At 40.7% G+C, this 22,934-nt stretch overlaps 2 protein-coding genes across 2 annotated transcripts; one reads left to right on the plus strand and one right to left on the minus strand.

The window, feature by feature from the left end:
* Positions 1-852: 852 nt before the first annotated feature.
* On the plus strand, positions 853-8,074 carry LOC140998509 (troponin T, cardiac muscle-like). Its single transcript, XM_073468822.1, has 10 exons — positions 853-925; positions 2,338-2,359; positions 2,440-2,503; positions 2,610-2,726; positions 2,848-2,925; positions 3,639-3,757; positions 3,849-3,953; positions 4,106-4,196; positions 5,528-5,568; positions 8,035-8,074. Exons 1-10 carry the CDS (start codon positions 865-867, stop codon positions 8,072-8,074), a joined length of 738 nt encoding a protein of 245 aa, XP_073324923.1. The 5' UTR covers positions 853-864.
* Positions 8,075-10,103: 2,029 nt separating this feature from the next.
* On the minus strand, positions 10,104-22,143 carry LOC140998542 (plakophilin-1-like). The gene is made up of 13 exons (XM_073468858.1): positions 21,969-22,143; positions 20,037-20,137; positions 18,424-19,112; positions 18,138-18,279; positions 16,733-16,940; positions 15,858-16,017; positions 14,467-14,584; positions 12,976-13,152; positions 12,333-12,503; positions 11,980-12,133; positions 11,489-11,675; positions 11,266-11,350; positions 10,104-10,830 (listed from the first exon to the last, which is right to left on the minus strand). Exons 1-13 carry the CDS (start codon positions 22,141-22,143, stop codon positions 10,756-10,758), a joined length of 2,442 nt encoding a protein of 813 aa, XP_073324959.1. The 3' UTR covers positions 10,104-10,755.
* Positions 22,144-22,934: the final 791 nt, after the last annotated feature.

The following is a 22,934-nucleotide window of genomic DNA, read 5'->3' on the forward strand; positions in this document are numbered from 1 at the left end:
ATCTGCTAAGCCGCTGGCTTCACCACACAGCATACTGTATTTTTGGTGCCACTGTATAGAGGCGACAGCTGCCCTTGATCTCCTCTGCAGGATTGACCTTTGTCCTCGCAGTCAGTCGAGATAGTTCTTGTACGCACATCCCGGTGGATTGTCCTTTCAATTCGAATGGTGCAATGGGTCGCCATCACGGAGATAAAGGGTCGTACCTCTATTTCTGTCGTCTTTGTGACGCCGTCCATGCGGGCTACTCTACAGCCCTGCTGTCCCCGAGACTAAGCGGCACCTGTCTCCCTCTATGTGGAGTCGAGTCGCTGTTAGAGAGCAATGTAGGTCAGCTTGTGTTCTCAATAGAGGACCTTGGGGAAGATAGCCGCACAAGCACAATAGCCACGTTCATTTTTGTGCCTGTTAGAGGTCCTCTAAATGCAGGTTGACTTACCTTCTTTGCAGGGGAAACAGGTTGAGTTACCCTCTGTGGCTGAAGGGACTTTGACTAAAGGCTCTGTGTCACCTTTTTCCCACAGAGGCCCGATGAGGAGAGTAAATGTTGGGAACAGAAAACACAAGTAGTTTGCAAATAGTGCAAAAGATGAATGCAACAGTGGGAAAGCTGTTACTATTGTTAACTATTTTTTTTATTATCTTTACAGCTACTGTCATACTGAGTGTCATTAAAAAAAACTACATATCCTCCATTACTAATAACTGCATATTTAGTGAATCAGTAGATAAAATATTCCCAATTTAAGGTTTTAGACGGAAATTGGTTTTGAAGGCACATCCAAAAATACACATATAGAAATAATATTGACCTATATGCTGTGTGTTGCTAACTCTACATGCTTGCTTTGCACAGAAGAGGAGATGGAGGAGGAGGAAGAGGAAGAGGTGGAAGAGGTAGTTGAGGAGGAGGAGGAGGAGGAAGGTAGTACCGCTTATGCTAATATGTGTTTGCATGCCAGCAACAAATAGACATGACTTTAATCTTAACACACTGATCTCAACCACGCATGACTAGTGTAATCATTATTAGTGTACGCGTAAGAAACATATCATCACTGTCAAAGGGATGACGATGAGTTTTTCAGATGATCCAGTGGGTTTTTTAATGGTTCATTTAGCTTAACACTTGATGATATATAAGTTAGGTAATATAATATAAAACTATCTCAAATGTACCTGTATACCTGCTGAAAATGCAGGTATACAGTATCTAAGAGTATCTCAGGATCTCTGCCTCTCTGTGACAAAGAGAAATGTGGCCTTTCTCTGTTTCTAATGTAATTTATCTCAATACTGCTTAAGAGATTAACCATACATGAATAGGTGATGACAACATGAGCAAAACATTTACTATGATGGACAGTCGAACAAGTTTACTCTCCGATACTGAGCAGCGACTCAGGCCTGCATACTTTTCTGGCTCCAGTCTGTCAGCATTGACAGGAAGATGGTCAGCTATGTGGCCTCAGTCAGCTGCTACGTGTGTGAGGTCGTTCCAGCTCCATCATTATTGACGGCTATTCTCTGTCCTCAATTTAGAGACTAACCAGAGGGCAAATGTGTGTCAGTCAACAATGACACTTGATTTACACGACCTGCTGACCGAGAAAGCCTGAAAAAACATGCCTTCACTGGAAAGTGTTCACATACTTTAATGTAAAAAAAACCCAACATCATTTTTCTCATATAGTCCACCGCTGCAGTACCTCTATTCACCCTCTGTTTAGTACCTGTCTCTTTAAGATCCCTTCTCTGAAAAAGCTGCCCTGATTGGTCAGCTCACACAGGCCAGAGCAGGAACCGCCCACAATGTTTACAAAATCAGTTCCGCGGTTGTTTTTTCGCTGAGGGCCCTGACTGTAGAGACATGTACGCATTTCTCCAAGCATACTGTGATAATTTCACAGTATTTATAAACCACCTACACATGCTTTGAAATCAAAAAAGATATGGAGATCTAATATTCTGCAGTATGGGACCTTTAAAATTATAAACACATTCGCATAAACAAAATTGACCTTGAAGATTTTTGCTTTTTGGACTTTGTGAAGTGTTCATCTTCTTGGAAATCACCTGTAACCCAGTTCAGTTTCCTCATTCTCTACATGTCAGCATGAGCCCTCTGCACCTTCTCCATATCACTCAATGTTGACTTTTCACTGACCCTTTTGTCTTTCAGCAGATGCTGAAGAGGAAAATGATGGAGGTATGGACAGGTTATTTATGACAGTACAGAGGCTGTGTTCGTCACAGAGGAAAAATTTTATTATTTTTGAATGAGTCACCCAATAAACTAAGGATTGTGCTTTGCTTTTCCTTTTTATGGATTCATAGAAGATGCAAAGCCCAAGTCAAAGTAAGAACAAAGTTTGAAACACTTTTCTCAATGAGAGGCGGACTAATATGTAAAGATTACAATTTTTCCATCTTCCTCAGGCCTGGGTTTATGCCATGCTTGGCAGCTCCCAAAATCCCAGAGGGAGAAAGAGTGGACTTTGACGTGAGTACATCTCAGGACTTATCAAAGTGACGCCTGAAAACTGTTGTTTGGAACGGTCATTGGTTAACATTTCAGCTCAAAGGTCAACTTCTTTCTCTAATTTCAGGATATCCATCGTAAGCGAATGGAAAAGGACCTGCTGGAGCTCCACACTCTGATTGAAGCTCACTTTGAGAAGCGTAAGAAGGAGGAAGAAGAGCTCATCAGCCTCACACAGCGCATTGTACGTTGATACCTCGCTCTTCTGCACATCCTGTGTTTAGTCTTCAGTATTATATATTTGTATAATTGACATTTTGAGTTTACAGGACTTGTTTGTGTCTTTTCTTTTCCTTCTTCTTCAGGAGAAACGCAGGTCAGAGAGAGCAGAGCAGGTGAAGATCAGGGCCGAGAAAGAAAGAGAGCGGCTGCTCAAAGCAGCTGTACGTATACAAAAACACTTACACAGTGATGCAATGTAACATTTACTCAGTTACTTCACACATATTGTGCTTTTTACACACAACTTTTAATTGAGAACTTGAGCTGGTAGTTATCTTGCAGATTACTGCATCAGTGCCATGGTATTGCATTTTTACATTAATTAATTTTATTGGCCATCACATAAAAAAAAACACTGAAAAATAGAAGAAAAATTGTGAATACCGGATCCAATAATCTGTAGAACCATTGTGAATAAATACATGTAAATATATTAATAATTTAACTTTTACTTATGATACTTAAGTGCGTTTAATTTCTGATACTTAAAGACTTTTACTTTTACTTTTACTACTAAGTATTATTCATACGGTTTTCTTTAACTTCTACCACAGTAAGATTTTGGACAATGTGTTTACTTTTACTCAAGTATGACTTTTGGGTACTTTTTTTTTTTTTTACGACAACACAATTACAGATAAAAACATTGAGACAAACCAGCCTGAAAAGTGTCCAGGAAGCTGTCAGCCCCAGGAACATTTTTAGAAACTGGCCATCTGGTTGTCCATCCCCAAGCCAATTCCACCTGCCAATCACACTAAGATTCAGTAAACACAGCTCCGACAAAAGCTTCTCTCAGCGTGACCAGGCTTTTGTCACTAATGAAAGGCATTGCAGATGAATCATTCCAGACATCATCTTTTTTTTTAACCAGGAGGAGAAAGCCAGAAGAGAAGACGAAGAGGCAAAGAAGAAAGCAGACGATGATGCCAGGAAGAAGATGATTCTGTCCAACTTGAGTTTCACTGGATACAAGGTGAAGATTTCCTCTCGATTTCTTTTGAATGCCATAGACCGATAAGAGGCACACGGCATACTGTATGAAGCACGTCAGCACACATGCCTTTCTCCCTGACATGCAGACACAGACTGGGCCCAAGAGACAAACAGAAAGAGAAAAGAAGAAGAAGATCCTCAGTGATCGACGCAAAGATCTAAATGTTGATCAGATGAGAGAGGACTCACTCAGGTAAAATAAAAACACAGTAGCAAAGACTTCCCTGCTATCTCAATTCATTCCATACTCTATGATCAATTCAGGATAAAATGAGCCAACCAACTGACATTATTCATCATGTGCGCACTATAAAATACTCTCACTTACTTGTCCGTGTGCTACAGGGAAAAGGCAAAGGAGCTGTGGGACTGGATACGCCAGCTGGAGGCAGAGAAATATGAACTTCAGTATAAGCACTCGAAGCAGAAGTATGAGGTACGACACCATGCGGAAGTTCTCCTATTGTCATCATAAATGTTTGTGGCCTTCATCACAGACATGTACCTCGAGCAAACAGATTCTAGGATGGGGGCCAAACTATAAACAGAATATGTCAGAGAGATTTATGAGAACATTTCTTATTACACAGAGCCAACACAAAATATCTGTCTACCAACTTCTCATTAATCGCAGGTGGAGCACAGCCAAACAATCACTGTGTGCTTTGGAAATAGCTGAAATGATAGAAATGAGGGTTGGGAGATTAATTATCAATATAATTTACTGCTATACTGCCATTCAAAGGCAGTAATCACAGAAACAGGGAGGAGAAGAAAAGACTTAAGACTAGCAAAAATGCAAAAAAGCAAAAAAAATTTAAATTAATTAATTATAACACCATCAAACTCTTACACATCTCACTGCATTTCTAAAATGTAAGGTCATTATACTACATACATTTAGCTCCAGCTAACATTAGTTCTGGCTATCCAGCTAGCTTTAACTGTAACAGAAGTTTAAGGGTCAGGGGTCAGGACTATTAACGCTAACGTCTGTCCCTGACGTGCTGAATGAGTGATCAAATGCGTCCTCGGGCAGGTTTCCACCTACTTTTGCTAAATATTAAAACAAATGTCAAAAACTCTAGCTCAGTTTTACCAAGTATTTAAACTAGTAGATGTTGGATGAAGTTTCATAGTCCACTAAACATTTCTGGAGCTCCACAGCAAAACAGCGTTGCAGCATTCAAACAACTGAAGTGCACCTAGAAGGGAGCTTTCATGCAGCTCATCAGGCGTAATCCAAGTCTCCTGAAGCCCAGAGATCCCAAATTGATTTTAAAAGATTAGCAGCTGCAGTGAGGATCTTTTCAAATCAATTTGGGATCTCGAGGCTCCTGGAGACTTGGATTATGCCAGATGTAGCTGTATGGAGTCTGGGTTTCTTGGTTGTTTTTTCATTTTCAAACAAGTCCCCATTTGCTTCAGTTGTTGAGGAGAATTCTGCTCCCAAAGGATTTCATAAGACTACGGGCCCTCCACTGGGTTGCAGGACCCCTGGAAGTGCTGTTCTTATGCTATTATGAGGAGTGAAAAATGTTTTCAGATCATTATCGGACTATGGCGCAGCAAATTAGACTTTCGCAGGCTGCCAGAGTCTAGTTATTTCATGGGAAACACTGCTGCAATGTTGTTTTGCTGTGAAGCTCCAGAAATGTTTTGTGGACTACAAAACTTCCCCCGGCTTCTTATCAACAAGGTGGTGAGTAGATAATGACTGAATTTTCATTTTTGGGTGTGACTCCTTTAATCACATCTTTTCCACAGGTCACCGTGCTGAGGAACCGGGTCAGTGATCATCAAAAAATGTAAGTCTATTGAGTTATGGATTCTCATATGACAGTGCACATATTGCAGTAGTGTAGTTCTGCATTAAACTGAAGCACCATTTCCTTAAGTGTGACATAATATCACTTCTGTGTAGCATGTATAACTTATTTTCATAAACTATATAACAGGTATTAATATACAATCAGATATTAAAAGGTAGAAAGTAACATTCAAGTAAAGAATAATCAATAATTCTCTGCTCAGACTCATAAGTCCGCCCTGATATTCACCTAGTGACCTCCTCATGTGTCCACCTCCTCCTATTTCAACCTCCCCTCCGCCGCTCTCACCACACTGCTCTCCATTTGTTTGAGGCGGCGTCAGTAACAGCTGTTTGTGCCAGCTGCCTGACAGCAGGACTGAAAGTTTTGCCCGAGTACGCCCAGCCAAACAGGACGGGGAAAACAAAAAGGGGTGAGCACATGAGAGGTGTTTTAACAAAGGGCAGGAGGGGGAATTTGAACAACATGCATGCACTCAGTCTCAAAGAAGAGGTGGGCTGTGATGCAGGTGCAGACAGAACTCATAACTGCTGTGTGAAATCATCCGCGTTAATGTAGCTCTCTATGACACAGTGACCATCCCTGCTGCCATCTCAATCATGTGAATCATTCCTCCCGGCTGTTCTGCCTTTGGCTTTGCACACCAGGAATATTATACAACCCTGATTCCAAAAAAGTTGTAAAAGAAGTTGTAAAAATGCAATCTTTTGCAAAACGGACTGTGAACCTTGCCCAATGCCTGCTTGTGAACGACTGAGCCTTTCGAGGATGTCCCTTTTATAAAGTTGATGAGGCAAAATATTAAATATCTTGTCTTTGTACTGTTTTCATTCAAGTTTACACCAAAGAAGAGTTCAAAAATTACTGTTTTATTTACACAGCATCCAAACTTTTTCAGAATCGGGATTTTAATACTACCACTGATCATTTCCCACAAGTATCCCTTTGAAATAGGGCCTTGATTTATATATGTTCTAAATTCCAGATTAAACAACTGATAGCACTTTATCGTTAAACATGCACATTATTAATGTATTCATGGGGAAGCTGCCGGGGTCTGGTAAATTGGTAGCAACAGTGGATAAAGATAGCAGTAGCTTAAACTATTTGGTTGCAAATCCCCCTCTAAAGACGGACAGCTATGAAAAGCTCTCAATAGCGACAGTATCTGAGGCCAGCAGCAGCTTTCTGTTGAGCCAGCAGATGTTTACTGTCTCTCAAAGCTTACCTTTTTCTTTCTGGTTGTGGTTTGGCGTAGTAGGTGGTGGTAATGCAACATTACACTGGTTGCCGCACTTCATAAAACATAATGAAGAAGTTACCAAAATACTAACCACAGAGTGCCATAAAAAATCATGTTGGAGGAAATGATAGACGAGAGCCACACAGCAATACTGCGATAATATCAGTAACTCTTTTAACCACGATAATCGTGTGGGGAAAATTTGATATCTTGACAGCCGTCGGTCCACTGCTGCAGAAAGATGAACTGCGTTGGGACCAGACTTCACGATGACTTGATGAGACCAAAAAAATCTCCCCCCCCCCAAAAAAACATGTGAAACATAAATTAACAGAATATGATACTTTGCCCAATCATTTTTTGAGTTAAACTCAATTAATCAATCAGTAAAAACAGTACAAAGACAAACCATTTAATGTTTTACCTCATCAACTTCATTGAGTTTTTGTAAATACATGCCTATTCTAGATTTGATGGCTGCAGCAACTTTCAAACAAGTTAGGACAGGGTCAACAAAACGCTGAGAAAGTTGTGGCATGCTCCATAAACACCTGTGTGGAACATTCCACAGGTGAACAGGTTAATAACAGGTGATGGTGTCATGATTGGGTATGAAAGGGGCGTCATCAAAAGCCTCAGTCGTACACAAGCAAGGATGGGGCGAGGTTCACCACTTTGTGAAACACATGATTGTTTGAAGGATATTACTACATGGGCACACGTGAAACTGATGTCAGTAAGACGGCCGCGTCCAAACTTTTTTGGAAACGAAAAAAAAGCTTCATGATGCCCGATCAAACAGATTCTGGTGTGCAAGAAAACACCTTGAGTTTGAGTATAAACTGCTTCAAATAAAGGTTAAAGACCTTAAATCCCAGTGTTAACACCCTTCGTGGTTACAAACAATAGTGAGCTGTGTCCGGTTTGTCTTTTCTTTGACGAGAATTTCCCTAAAATAATTTAAATTTCAAACGCAGTCACAGAAGAGTGACTTATTTGCATCGGTAGCATAAATGAGTTCTGAGGTTCAACCTTTGGAAGCAAAAGATAGATAAGATCATGAGCCACAAAGCTCAAAATAAAGGGTTCAACACATTTCCCATGGAGGAGAATATTCCATGTTGCACTACGCATTACAGATTAGGTAGATTTGTGTGCTGGTGTATGTGACGATCTGCTGACTCTCACTTTATTCTCAGCTCAAAGGGTGGCAGAAGCAAGCGTGGCCTGAGGAAGTAACATCCGTCACCAACACTGCCAACATGACTTTCATGAAATTATTGGGCAACATAAACCGCATATTAATTTTTTTTCGAGTACTTGAACATGCAAGGACAAATTACAGCTCAACTGCCAGAGTGTAGTCGACAGTCTCTGACTGCAGACTGATCGGGCGGTGTGTTGCAGCTTATGGTTAATTAACAGGGATTTGTGTCTGTAAGGATAAAAGTCACATGATAAATAATGTAATCCTGAACTGTATACAAATCCACTCAATCTGTGCATTAAAAGTGAAGTTGAAACTAATGAAGTGGTTCTTGTGTGTATTTTTTTGGCTTGTAATCATTAGTTAATGAATCAGAAATCGTGTCCGCTCTCTCTTCAGTTTTTGCTTCCTTCACTTGTGGGAACTTGCACAAAATTTATGAGTTATAATTAAACGCCACACCTTTTGTAATTAGGTTAAATGTTGGTGTGTGGTTCCCTTCTGCTAACCAGTTATTGTGATCCACAGTTTCGCTTCAGTTTACTTTGGCTCTCTGTGGTTTCTTACATTTAGGCATCCAGGTAGGCTTTTTGTGTGGCGATGGTATTACCAGTTTTCTCATCAGTGTACTCATATGACCTCATAAATCTATCAGTGCAAAATTAAATCATATGGAAAGAGATCAGCGGTGCCAGGAGCCTCATAAATCTAAATAAAAGCAGTGTTCTCTTGTGGCTGTTGGGTGGATTACATGGTTCGAACTGCAGAGGACCAAAGTTTAATTCAGGTCAACAATTACACAGTGCAGCAACAACAGCTGCAGTGACTTTGAGAGCATGCTCTTAGGCCTCAGAAGAAAAAATTAAAAGGGTGGAGTAAACAGAATTTGAATGATGTGTTGCTGATCTGCCCGGGAGCATTTCAAATGCCAAAACCTAGAGGGGTGTGACAAGATGCAAGAAAGGTGTGACAAGACTCTTTATGCTTCTCCAGTGACTGTGACAAATGAATAACGCTGAGCTGAAATTTTGAGATTTAATGATTGCTCATTAGTTAATAGTCACTGCTGCAGCTCAAAGAGTAGATCTCTATCAGCTTTATTGACGCTTTCAGGGGGAGATTACAAAAAAAAACCCATTTCAGAATCACACACATGTGCATGAAAACAGATGCATACACCACAAAATAAAGTTGTCTCTACAAAATGTAAACACACATCACCGCTGAAGACAATGTCAACGTCTTCATGGCAAACAAATCAACTCCAATCATGGAAAATCTCCTCTGATTTCTGTTCATCTTACGTGATCAAAATGATTCTTAAAATTGATATATTAAAACAGCAATATCAGTGCAAAATAAAATGTTAACCATTGTGTTATTATTTAATGATGTAAGCTGATGGTACCTCATTGAACATTGCAGGCACAGACACAAAATCTATAATAAATGTCCGGTGTGTAGGATTCAGGAGGATCTATTGGCACAATGAAATACAGTGTTCATAATTATGTTTTCATTAGTGTAACCAAGATTTGTTGTGTTTTTGTTACCTTACAATGATCCTGTTCTAACTACAGAGGGAGCCGGTCTGTCGCTACCCAATGTGAAGAGAGACTTCAGGGTCCAAAGTATACTGAGCACACAGATCATGAACAACAAACTTTAACTTAATGACTAACGTTTTACACCATACGCGTCTTCATCAGAGTCAAACAACACAAAGACTCACATCCTCCCCTAATCAGGACCTACCCCAGAGCAGGTTTGGGAAAGGGGGAGGGGCAATCAATTGAATTCAGAGGATTTACAATTAGATAGGTCCTGATTAGGGGGAGGGTATTGTAGGATGGGTCGGCCTCCATCTCAAAGCATCCGTTTTTGACAAGTTGGGAAACCCAGAGCATCTTTATTTGACGAGATGGGAATGAGACTTAAAAATATACTTATCTTACAAACAGCACCTTTAAGGGGGTGTGAGTCTTTGTGTTGTTTAACTCTGATGAAGACGTACATGGTGTCTAAACGTTAGTCATTAGATAAAAGCTTGTTTTTCCTGATCCGTGTGCTCCGTTATACTTTGGACTCCTGTTCCTGAAGTCTCTCTTGATGCTAGAGTGCCCTGCTCCGAGAGCACCGGACAGGCCTTCAGCTCTACTACAAGGCTGGCCTACGTAAAATAATTTAATTTTGAACCACAATAAGTTCTTTAGACGTCTGTAACTGAAGTTAAAAAGAAAAAGATGTCAAAAAAACTTTCACTCTGGCTCTCCAGTGAATGTCTTTTCAACGTCAGCAAAGATGTTGAATGGACATCTTTTTGATATGTTTTTGCTCACTGGGTAGCAACCACCGTGGAGGACAGTGAGATGAGGGGTATTCAGTTGGTTGCCATCTACAACCTCATTACTAGATGCCACTAAATCCTGCACACTGGACCTTTAAAACACAGCTATTAAAACTAGAAAAGCAAATAAAAACTGTTTGCTAAATTGTAACCTTCACCTTTTTCCCTGCAAAGAAAAAGTAACCTTACAGCATATACAGGGCTACAACATGTAAACAAAAAAACATTATATGGATACATGTGTGACAAAACATATCTTAGTCCGTGTGAAATGAGGAAGGATGGCCTCGTAGTGTTTTTCGTCCAGCGGATGTGCAGAGGACTTGTGGGTGAGTTACTTCAGGGAACATCATTCAGACTGTCGTGTTAGTCGACGATTTGAAACGACTTGTGTACCGCCGAGGTGACGTCATTCACGAATGAGGACTTAGACATCCCTTGCTGTGGGGAAAGAAGTTAAATATCAATCAGGGTTCCACCTCAGTAATTATGCTGAACTTGCAGTAAGTGACACATTGACAAACTAAGTGTGCTTTGCTCATGGCAATTTGTAGACAATGCACATCCAGTTGGGGTTCTGAATGTGTTCGTACCCTGGAAGAGTTATCATAATGCATCTCGCTAATGCGCTGTCCTACGTGTGGAGACACAGTCCAGCAAGTGTCCTCAAACCTGAGCTACTAGATTCCTCAGCCGTGTCCTATTCACTTTCACTGGGCACTTCCCTAAGACCGACGCCTAATCCGTGCAGCTTTCTCCTTCAGTTTCTCACAAATACCTGAGAGAGGTGTGGACGTTTTAGCTGAGGGTAGGGAACAGAGATGACACACCCAACCCATGACAGATCTTGGCACTGAGTGTAAAGCTTCAACTCACCCTTTTCAGGAAGCTTTGTAAGTCTTTTGCTGACCACAAGTTGTAGAGGAGCATGGCTGCAGCTTTTTTCGATTTGGGCAAGTATCTGAAAGGAGAGAAAGAATTGTTAAAGATCAGTTTGGACTTGTTAAAATCTAACACGCAGACAACATATAAAACCCCGATGAGTCATAGGTATTCCCCGTATCTTGAATCATCTTATCTATTCATTTAATCACCTTACCCATTTTGGCTGATATCTTTCAGTGAGTTTATCAGGTTGTTGTTCAACAAGTGCTTGCTCATCTCAGGCTCCTTCAAAAGCAGGCAGTTGGCGGTCTGGCAGGCCATGGCCAGCGTGTCATCGGACTCGTTCCCTTTCTTGGTGCCTGCGCTCAGGGTGCTCAGCAGTCCCGGCAGGGCTTTACGAGCTTCAGTAACAAAGCAAACACAACCCAGTGGCTGTTATAGTCAAGCAAACACTTGTAAAACATGTGAATGATTGTTTGAAATGACGGATTTCAAAGGTAATGACCCACATCTGACATCTGCTGACATTCTAAAAAAAAAAAATTTTTTTCATATATGTTTGTGTGTCAGTCGCTTTTAATCATATTCATGTTTGAAAAGGCAGTTGACGTTTTAGAGAAGAGGAAATATTTAAGAAGGGAATGAATGAATGAATGTTTGCAAAAGCAACATATGACCAGTTTTTGTCTTGCACATGCTTCTTACCTAAGCTATTTTGCAGGTTCGGGTTCTTGGTCAGGTTTCCTACCAAAGCCACGGCGCTCCTCTGCAGGTTGGGTTTGTTTGACTGTATAAGAGGACTAATAGCTTTAAGGCCATTCAGTTTCTGCACAATGATGTGGCTCATTACATCCGAGACCTGTGAACACACGTGACAATATAAAACACTTGGTTAAGTGCACACACATTAAAAAAAAACAGCTTGACTTACAAGTTGTACTGGTGGAAAAATATTTACATTGATCATTAGCTACGAACTACAAGTGCACAAATGTAAATTAAATGTAGGTTTTTCTGCCCTGGTCAGTGTGTAACAGCACCACACATTTTTCTCTTACAATGCCTTCATTTGCGGTTAGATTCTGCAGCGTTCCCAAACAGGTTTCCTGTGTTTCTTCTTGCTGGCTGGAGCCAAGCAACGTCAGGTAACTCTGCAGAGTTTTGGAGTGAATCAGCCAACCTGCTCCATTAGGGTGTGGATCCTCAACGACGGGGAAGTCAAAGCGGCGCTGGACAAGAAAAAGGGACAGATCATCCTCAAAATGTAGCTGCTGCGACATTTAGTTTATAGAAATTAAAAAATTCACTGCATGATTCTTTGAAGGATAGGGTCGGAGGAAACGTATGATATGGATTTGAAAATCAGTGTGTCATGGTGCTATATGTGCGCTGCATGCAACACATTAAAGCCTGACATAACACACAGTAAAACACCTTCGGGAATTCGAGAACAAAAGTCTCCAACTGTAATTTGAACTCTTTGAAAAGCTGGATTGCAATTATAATTGTCACAATGTTGGTAGAATTGACGAACGAGTCACACTGAGGAACAGGACTGATGACGAGGTGACACTGACAGATGTCTAGACGAACCAACAGGCAGCTGTGGGTGGCGTCTACAAGTATTTCTAATGTGCTGTCAACATTAAAAACATCCCTAAGGCAAAAGTATGTTTGTTTGTCTGTTGTGACGATTCACACCTCACGTTCCAACGATTTGCTCTGCTGACTGAAGCAGCCGATGGGGCTGGCGTCGTCCAGGCTGCTGCTTCTGTTGACGGGCTTTGCCAAAGCTGTGATCCTGCTGAACAGAGCCGGAGCCTCGGCCTCCAGCTGGAACGTCAGGTTGTGCAGGATGCACAAGCAGTTTTCTACAGACTGTTTTGACAGGGAGACAACACACAGTGTAAAGGGCACGAGTAAGATTCAGCGGAACATGTGTGCTGATATTTGCATTCACACAAATACATCAAATAACAGGGTTGGACACAAAAATAGCAACACAGTGCTAATACTCATTAAAGCTCAATTCGTTTAAGCACTAATATGTTCAGTTTCATTATGTCATGCAGGTGTTGCTGTCACTCTGTCCATATAAAATAAACGGTGAAAATCACTGCTTATTGCACACTGTGATATTTAACCAATAGTAGCTGATAATTAAGCTAGAATACAGAAATTGGTGAGGCTGAATTGATCAGAGGCTGAAATCTGTCATAGCTTGAAACAGTTCTTTTAGTTGATTTAAAAAATATGACCAACTAAACTGCACAACAAGCAGTGTGGTCCTGAATCTTAACTCAATCACAAGAAATGTATAATTACATAAATGAGACAAGTAGACAATTTAAAGTTATGTTCTCCCGAAAAAGGAAATTCAATCATTATCCAATCGCCCTCATTCTGATGGAAAGTCGGGTGAAGTTTCAAAGTCCACAACACATTTCTGGAGCTTCACTGCAAGAGAGTGCTGCGGCATCCTCCGAAACAACTGAGAAAGAGGGGGACTTGTTTTAAAATGTTAAAATAAAACTGAAAAAAAAGATAAAAAGGTGCCGAACAGGTTGTCCGACGTAATCCAAGTCTCGTAATCCAATAGACGTTATTTACATCTTCCATTCGCAGTCAAGCTTGTGCACCCACTTCAGCTACAGTGACGATTTAACCTTAAGGTGTGAATTACGTCTTTTCAGATCAATGTTGGATCTCTGGGCTACCGGAGACTTGGATTACGCCGGACAAGCTGTATGGAGCCACTTTAAGTAGTCTTTTAGTCCCCATCTACTTCAGTTGTTGAGGAGAACGCCATAATGCTGTTTTTCTGTGAAGCTCCAGAAATGTTTCATGGACTACAAAACTTCACCTGACTTTCCATCAGCATGAGGGTGAGTAGATAACGATCATTAGTCTGTTTACATGACTGTAAAAAGGCCACCACACTGTAGGTTTCTGTGCATGACTCATCTGTGCCTTCTGTTGCAGTAGAACTGCTCGCTGCCACAACAGTCGTAGCCGACTTCACACTGCTGCTCATCGCTGTACTGACAGATGTGGTGAAAGACTGATAGACGGTGATCGACAGTGACAGATGTGTGTGGTTCACGCTCCAAATGAAGGTGTGACGCATGTGTGTGAGTGACAGAGGGAAACACAGTGAGACAGAGACCAGTACGAACAAACACTGATTTTTACCTTATCTTCTGGTTTTTCGGCGTCCACACAGTCTTGGATGTATTTCACCAAAGAGTCGATCAAACCTCGACATTTTCTCATCGCCTGCCTGTTGCTTTGCTTCGTGCTGCTTAGGTTTCTGTTGAAAACAAAATATATGATAAGTCATGTATGGTATATATTACATGTGATATGTTAAACAATGTTTGATACACTGACGTTTACACAGACACACAGATCATAGCGACTGCTATAAGTGTTTAAAATGTAATGTAATGTAAAGAATATTGGGCTTATTTGTGTTGATCTTGCAGGAAAGATTTCAAGAATTGATTTAACAGAAACTCTTGAGAAACACTTTTCTCGTCTACTTAACAATAGCAATTTTGTACAATCAGGGAAATGAACAAAACACAGCAAAGTACAGCCTTCCCAGAATGACTACAGGAAGTCAGATGTCAAAAATGAAAGTAGTGTTTTTGCTGACGAAGTATAAGATAACAATAGCTGGTTTGATTGATGGTAATGTTATTGAATGAAAACTATTAAAAAGCCTTCAGACTCCGCTGCCAGCTTTTTTATTGTTTCTGACGAGATCTAATGATTTGGTAAGATGATGAAGGTTCAAGCTATGTGCAGCAAGAAGAAAATAAAAATAATTTCGGTCAATGAAGGCAGATTAAATATGAGAAACAACTGTCAGTACAATGAAACACATACAAATGCTACACACGACCTTAAAGCTCAATCAAATCTCTACAGCGCTTCAGACAAAATCTATAAAACATGAAGGCAGAAATTTTGTGTGCTGTTGTATTAAACCAATTAGTTTTGGCAAAGTGTCGCATTAAATATAACACATTCCTCATACAGGTGACTTAATAACCAACTTTTCAGTAAATGAAGTCATGTCACTATTGTTGGACTATTAATTTATCTTTGTCCAAGTCTATGATCTTCAGTTAAATGGTAGTTATTTGTATTATTTTACAGAGAACGTCCGGTAACGTTGCTCTGTAGACCAAACACGTATGAGGAAAAAAAATCTGACATTGCCGTATCTGCCCCTGAACATGCGTTGGCAGCGTTCAAGAGTTTAAAGTGGCAGTTTCTAAATATATCACGAGGCAAGAAACAACTAGTATCAGTGTGTGTAACAGTGATTGTGGCAACTTTACATCCTCCCTATGACTCATTCACACCTATGACTCATTCACATGGTCATGAAAAAAACTGACTTAACCAGTTTTGTACCGACCTTAGCCTATCACGTATCTTTTCTCGCGCACATCATCATTTTCAAGCAAAATAAATCTTGCACGCTTAATATTTACAGCTGTATTGATGGATGTATATACGTATGTTGGGCTACACATAATCAATAAGATCTTAAGCCTTGTGTTTTTGCTTACCTGAGACATCCTGTGGTGTGAAAGAAGGCCTCAGGGTCGCCGTTGGTCCAGTCAGGACCTGTTGTGTGAGGCAGGATCACACGCTCCATTAAGACAGGCAGGGCGGTCTTCAGCAGGTCCGGCTTCAGGGTGTCTGCAGAGGACAAATTCCAGAGGAGACCTGGAAAGAAAGATTATAACCTCAGCTGTTTGAGCAGCACGTCCATCAAACGTTCATTCAATGACAGTGGGAGAAACATTTTTTGTTATAAGAGGCTTCAAAGCAGCATCGCGTTTTATTAATCCTGGCAGCGCCTGTGCAGTATAAACACCACAGCCTCTTGTATCATCAACATTGTTTCAGTGCCGCACCGTAGCACCAGACCTCAGAGCGACTTCTTTCCTCAGGCTGTGAGAATTCATCCTCAGCACTCAACCGTAACAAATAAATTAGTTTTAATTTTATGACTTGTAAATAACCAATCTTCTCACTGATCGTCTCGTTTGCTTACAGTATAGAGGCATCAATATTAAAGTGAGACTGCTTCATAACCAGTTAGAAACTCCTTGTAATGCGTTAAAGGTTCATGTACATTTGACTATTCTATCAAATGTTTCAGTTACAGGAAAACCTCTGTGTCAGTCGGATAACAGAGGCTACATTTTAAATTTTTAAACTGTATACACTTGCATCGAAATGGACATTAAACTTTTATCAGGGGAACAGTAGCAGTAGACACTTTGTAGAATGACACTCAGGAATAGCTCTTGGTGACTGACACCAGGATCTAGACAGGATTACGCACAAGTGGCTCTCTGACTTGTTTGCAGTGTGTGTGTTTGATAGGTGTGTGTGTGTGTGTACGTCTGTCGCACACTTCAAAGCTAACGCATACCTGTCAGCTGTTTCTGTACCTCGGCGGAGTCTGTATCACGGAGCAGACTCGCAGCCTCTTCGATACCACTGCAGCGATGGATCTCTTCCTTGTTCTTGTCGCTTTTAAAGGACAGGTTACGGAGGGCGGCCGAGGCTGCCTGGTTGACCTGGACACTCGGGCTTTGCAGCAGACTCACCAAGGGAAGGATCCCATTGTACTTCAACACCTGCGAGACAAGAAGGCTTCAGGAGGTAGCACAGCTGAGGAACACAATCATTAACCACGATGAAATGACAGTGAATCATTGATATTGTTACATCATGATGTGGCAGACTAATGATCGTTTCTCAGGAGAAAGTATCAATACTCATCCCTGCAGTATTGCCACTATATTGATCTCTAGGAATTTGGTGAGAAATGTCGTGATATTTGATTTTATCGCCCAGTCCTAGCATTTATAAAGTGCTTTTGAGGAGATTTCAAAATATCGAGATATATATAAGTAGTGTATTGCAGTATATTTAAAGGCCAGCCCTACCCCAAAAAACCCAAGTTTACTACATGTTTGAGTTATAATCCTTAAGACTTTCATAAAATAAAACTATGTTTTTAGGGTCAGCATTTTAACAGCAATAGCTATTCAATATATTTTCATCCAGTAATGACCTGTCTAAATGGCAGTTTTCATTGTCAGTGGCGGAGTCCGCCATTCATGCACAGGATTCAAATTAAACTTCCACACAGGTGGAACTTTCACTGATATCATCTTCACTGTTTACTGTAACACTGTATCAGTTACTGCTGATGCAAAGCATCTTTTTCATAACGCTGCTGCTTTACTCGGTAAAACAAACGATGGCTTTTATTATTAAAGCAGCACAATAAAACTCTTAGTCTTGCCAAATACGTCATGGCTCGGATAGGACCAGAGATCCCAGCTGAGCCCATACATATAAACTAATTTGAAGCTAAAAAAGTTTTAGTTGTAGTGCTACTTTTACATTTTAAGAAGTTAATTTATGTTATATTACACTATGCATTATGATTTTAGTTTATATTAGTCAAGGGTGGTACACGTTCCTTAATCAAGCTGCCTCACAGAAGACAGGAGGCCTGAGGCCCTGCACAGGAAGGGAGTATGGTTTGGTTTGCTGGTCTTCTGGAGGTGGAGTTAGAGAAGCTACAATTCTTAGAAGGTGAGGGAGGTCAAAAGCAGCTCAACAATAATTGTTGCCTCAGGGCCTCCAAACAGGTTAACCCAGCCAGCCATGGTCACTTCAAATCAAAGGTCAAGTCAGGTTTTGACACGGAGCGGTTATATAATGACTAAAAAAGCCATCCTTTGTCAGCTGCCATCCCTCAAACCTTCCACTGAATCTCAGGTTAAACTTGGATGGAAATTAAAGATAACAAGACAACCCACCTCCTCTTTAGCCTTGTCATCGATGTAAGTGTTGTGCTGTATGTAGGTGGCTCCGCAGTGCTGATATGTCTCATCCCCGCTGGAAAGAAGCTCCACAGCCTCCTTCATGGTGATTTCAGCCACTGCGACGTTGCCATTTGACCTGCAGGGAAATAAAAAGCAATCAAAATGCTTTTTAAACACATACTGTGAACAATTTATTTATTTAAGCATGTTATTCATATCATTTGAAATTAAGAAAAAATAATCATGTGAGTCAGAGAAAACAGATTTTTTCCTCACTCACCCAGACTCTCCTTTGATTTTCACAGCACTCTGGGAGACTTGAGGCTTTGACTGTACTTTGGACCCGTCAATTGTGCTGTACACAAACTGGTTGCTTGATTTGGCCTGACCGAAGCCATCCAGAGTTTTGCTGTTCACGAACTGGTTGTTTGATGTGCCCTGACTGAAGCCATCCAGAGTTTTGCCGTTCACGAACTGGTTGTTTGATGTGCCCTGACCGAAGCCATCCAGAGTTTTGCCGTTCACGAACTGGTTGTTTGATGTGCCCTGACCGAAGCCATCCAGAGTTTTGCTGTTCACGAACTGTTTGTTTGATTTGCTCTGACCGAAGCCATCCAGAGTTTTGCTGTACACGATCTGTTTGCTTGATTTGCTCCGACCGAAGCCATTCATAGTGTTGAGCTGAGGCTGGGATTTGGTGCTCACTATATACTGACTGGTGGGCCTTTCCGTCCTGTAGATGCTCATGTTGGAGAGGAGTCTCTGCGGAGGAGCAGAGCGTTTTGGCTGGGAGGTGTACCACAACATATCGGGCTCGCTGCGGCTGGTGTTGGTTTGAGGGACCGCCATGGTGCCGAGAGAGGCGTAACCCTTATGGTAGTGATAGGAAGAAGCTGCTGTGTTCGTCTTCAGAGTGGATCCCTTAATGTTGCTGACTGAGTGCCAGTTCATGTTTTTCTCGAGGCCAAGCTGTAGATCCAAAGCATATGTTTTCAATTAGAGATAATCCTGTCTGAAAGAAGGCGTAATTCGCCAGCGACTGAGCAAGGAGACAGAGTGATTGACGGGGAGCTGGCAAAGACAAGTCAAATTGTGAAACAACTTTTTGGTGTGCTGGTTGTTGCTTATAAGGATTACTGGCAGTCTCTATAGAAGAGACACGTTTTTGTGTGATGAGGCAGAAAGACTCCGGGAGGATTTGGAAACAGGTTTTCGAGGAAGAAATCGGAGGAAAGTCAACTGGGGACAACACAGCGTTCATCTTCTGTTCCCTATTATTGATATTAGGCCCCGACCATATGGTATATCCAGTGTCGAGGTTTGAAGTAAAGATTCCCTACATGCAAAAGACATCTTTGACTGTTATTAAGATTTTCAGATTATTTTATTTTCTCCACATTTCCTTTATTCATTCTAATGTCTCAAAAGGGATTGACTAGTCAGTTAGTCGTTAAACAGAAAGTTAGCCAGCAACTATTTTAATTATAATGAAAAATGCCAAATATTTGCTTGTTCCAGCTTTTCAAACATGTGGATTTACTACTTTTATTTGACATATATGATGGTAAATGACATTTTTGAGTTTTGGATTGTAAGTAAGTAATTTTTCAAAAAAATTTTGTCACTTTATGGACGAAATAATTTGTTCATTGCAATCTAAATAGTGTTTTAAATACTTTAACACACTATAAAAATGGTAATTCAAAGATACTATGTTTCTAAGACCTAAAATCAGCCTTCACTGTGAAATCTGACAGTGACGCTGCTCTACGGTGGCTACGGCCCTGCCTCAGTCATAACACTGACTACACACTGACGATAACACAACCAGAAGATTCACTCTTGTCAGTCAATGGTGTGATAAAAAAACAAGATAAGATTTTTATAACTTACAGCTCCAGAATATCCGTTTCCAAAGGAGAGGCTTCCATTGGCTGCACTCGAATGTGACTTCGGGCCATCGATGAACACGGAGTCATAGTCGTAAATAGGGCCTGAGGAGAAATGTTGAAGTTTATCAGCTGTTATCGTACGTAAAGTACATACCTGAGATCACGCTTACTGATTTATGGCCTTTGTTTAAGGTGTTACATACTAGGTTCCCTGGCGGTGAGTCTGATGGTTAATGCCTTAGGTTAATATACCATATTTGACTTAAAAAGTTAGACTTTTGGACATTGTGGTCATTCAATTAAAATAATGAACTGTTGTTATCCTGTTTTTCACACATAAACAGGCCTCAGGTTTGAAGAGTGTCCTCTATTTCTGATTAATGCATTTTTTTTTCTGTAAGTCGGAAACTCTACATCAGCACGCTTGGACTGTAATTAGAGATGTATAGAAACAATAAGGTTGCGAGTCTCCCGAAGACAAACCAAAAACAATGGTCTTTTCAGTTGCTATAGATTTGTGTCATTCCTTGAATTTTGCTGACTCGTCACTCTCACTTCTTGTGAACAGGCACTGGGGGGATTCTGAGCGGAGGACTTTTTAACCCTTTATTTACTCATTATTAATATTCATGAACTAAAAGTAATTACATTTGATCATAGCTTACTGACTCTAAAAAATACTGTGTGTAAAAGTGAAAAAACACGACCACAGTAACCTCCAGAGGGGCAGCCAGGATTTTCAAAAACCCCCCCACGCACAAATAAGTGACAAGTCCTGCCGCATTTTGTTTACATATTAGTATTTTTCTACGGTAACTATTAAAGACTATTTTCTGCAATTTTTATTTAAGTATTCCTCAAAGAAATTCCCCTGAAAACCAACAACTGCCAATAAATGCATCACAATTAACCCCAAACTCCAAAAGATATAACTGGTGCCAGATCACATCACTCTGAAGAAAGAAGACAACTTCCTCAAGTATTATTTGGATATAATGAACAATATATAAAGCATTACAGGTTTATTTACCCATATAAAGGACTTGCCAATGGTGTTTTAAAGGGTAAGTTCACCCAAAAATGAAAATTCAGTCATCATATACTGATATTTTGATGGACAACTGGGGGAAAGTGTTGTAGTCAACGAAACCAAAAAGAGAGACAGAAAAACAGCCAAATAATTCTCACGAGTGGCTCCAATCAGCTCGTCCAGCGTAGTCCAAGTCACCGCAAGCCCCGAGATCCCAAATTGATTTGAAAAGACGTTATTTACACCCTCGACACCTGGTCAGCTCATGCACCCACTCCCGACAGGGTGCATTATGCTTTTATTTCACCAGCTACAGTGAAGAGTTTGGGTGTAAATAATGTCTTTACAAATCTATTTGGGATCTCGGGAATTTCAGAGACTTGGATCACACCGGCCGAGCTGTATGGAGCCATTTAATGTTTGCTTATTAGTTTTTACATTTTAAAACAAGTCCCCATCTACGTATTGTTGCTGCTGCAACCCTGTTTGGCTGTGAAGCTCCAGAATCATTGTGTGTGGACTATGAAACTTTCCCAACTTCCCATCAGCATCGGGACGAGTAGATAATGACTGAATTTTCATTTCTTGGGTGAACTGCTCCTTTAAAAAGGAAATTCCCTTGAATTCATCACAACCAACTCTTTTAAAGCTGTAATTTCGCCTTTTTTCCTCTCTAATTGGTGCCAGATCACACCATTCTTTCCAGAACACTTCCTGAAACATAAGGAAATTATGAACCACAGCGTCACAGGTTTATTAACCAACATAAGAGTTGTGTTTTAAAGCCCTCGGGGATACTAAAGATGAATCCTGGAGGAAATCACTCCACAAACTTCTAGGATTTAAAACTGAAATCAACCCGAGTACCTGTATCTAGGGCCCAGGTGTAGTGGCTGCTCTTACTTGTTGGAGATAAGGTGCTGCTGCTCCTGGACTTGGTCCTCCTGATAGTTTTCTGCACTTGCTCCATGACGCGCTGCTGGCCCGATCGGAACTGGTTAACGGAGGGCAGCGCCAGCGACGTGTCGTCCACATCCATGATGGAGATGACGGATTTCAGCGGATCCAGACTCATCATTTTGAGGGTTTTTTTGTATTTTTTTTTTTTTTTTTTCGGCCAGCAGACAAACAGGCGAGGCTCGTAGCGGGAAGCCAGTCAGCTGCGGAGTGTCGGTGCGGTGATAAAAGCCCTGCACCTTGCCCTGCCCTGCGATTAGACCGCGCCCATATGTGCACACAATACAGGCTGAGCTGCAGGGAGGGAGGCCTCATCTGTCCCCCTCTCTCTGCACTTTCTCTTACCTGTCCTGACAAATACAACTCTATTAATGCTGGAGGAGTGCACTGACTCCACTACTGTACTCTGACAGATGCCACTTTTACTTTGCTAGAGGCTTTTACTGCTTCTCTCTTCTTCTCCTCCACATTCAGCTGGGAGCAATTGGACTTAATACTCCAGTGTTTATTATCTGACAACACGAAGAGCTCATATAACATTAAAAACGTGTGATAGTTGAAACTACCTAACAGTATATGCAAGTAGAGCTGAAATTAGTCGATTAATCAATAATCGAAAATTAAATGGGAACTATTTTGATAATCTTTGACCTCATTGGTAACAATTTATGATAAGCATCATTAATAAATGGTGCATTTATAGTTAATTAAACTTTAGTTAATAGTTATTTGACTGTTAACAAACAATGACGTGCTTTAAAAACAATATTTACAGTTGCAACTTTCCTAATAAATGCTCTGTAAAGCATGTCATTGTTTGATAACAGTGAAATAACTATTAACTAAAGTTTAATCAAGTTTTAATGATGGTTATTATAAAGTGTTACCAATAATTTTCATTTATTTTTCATT

The sequence above is a fragment of the Pagrus major genome, chromosome 6 (assembly GCF_040436345.1).
Source record: "Pagrus major chromosome 6, Pma_NU_1.0".
In the NCBI taxonomy this organism is placed as follows: Eukaryota; Metazoa; Chordata; class Actinopteri; order Spariformes; family Sparidae; genus Pagrus; species Pagrus major.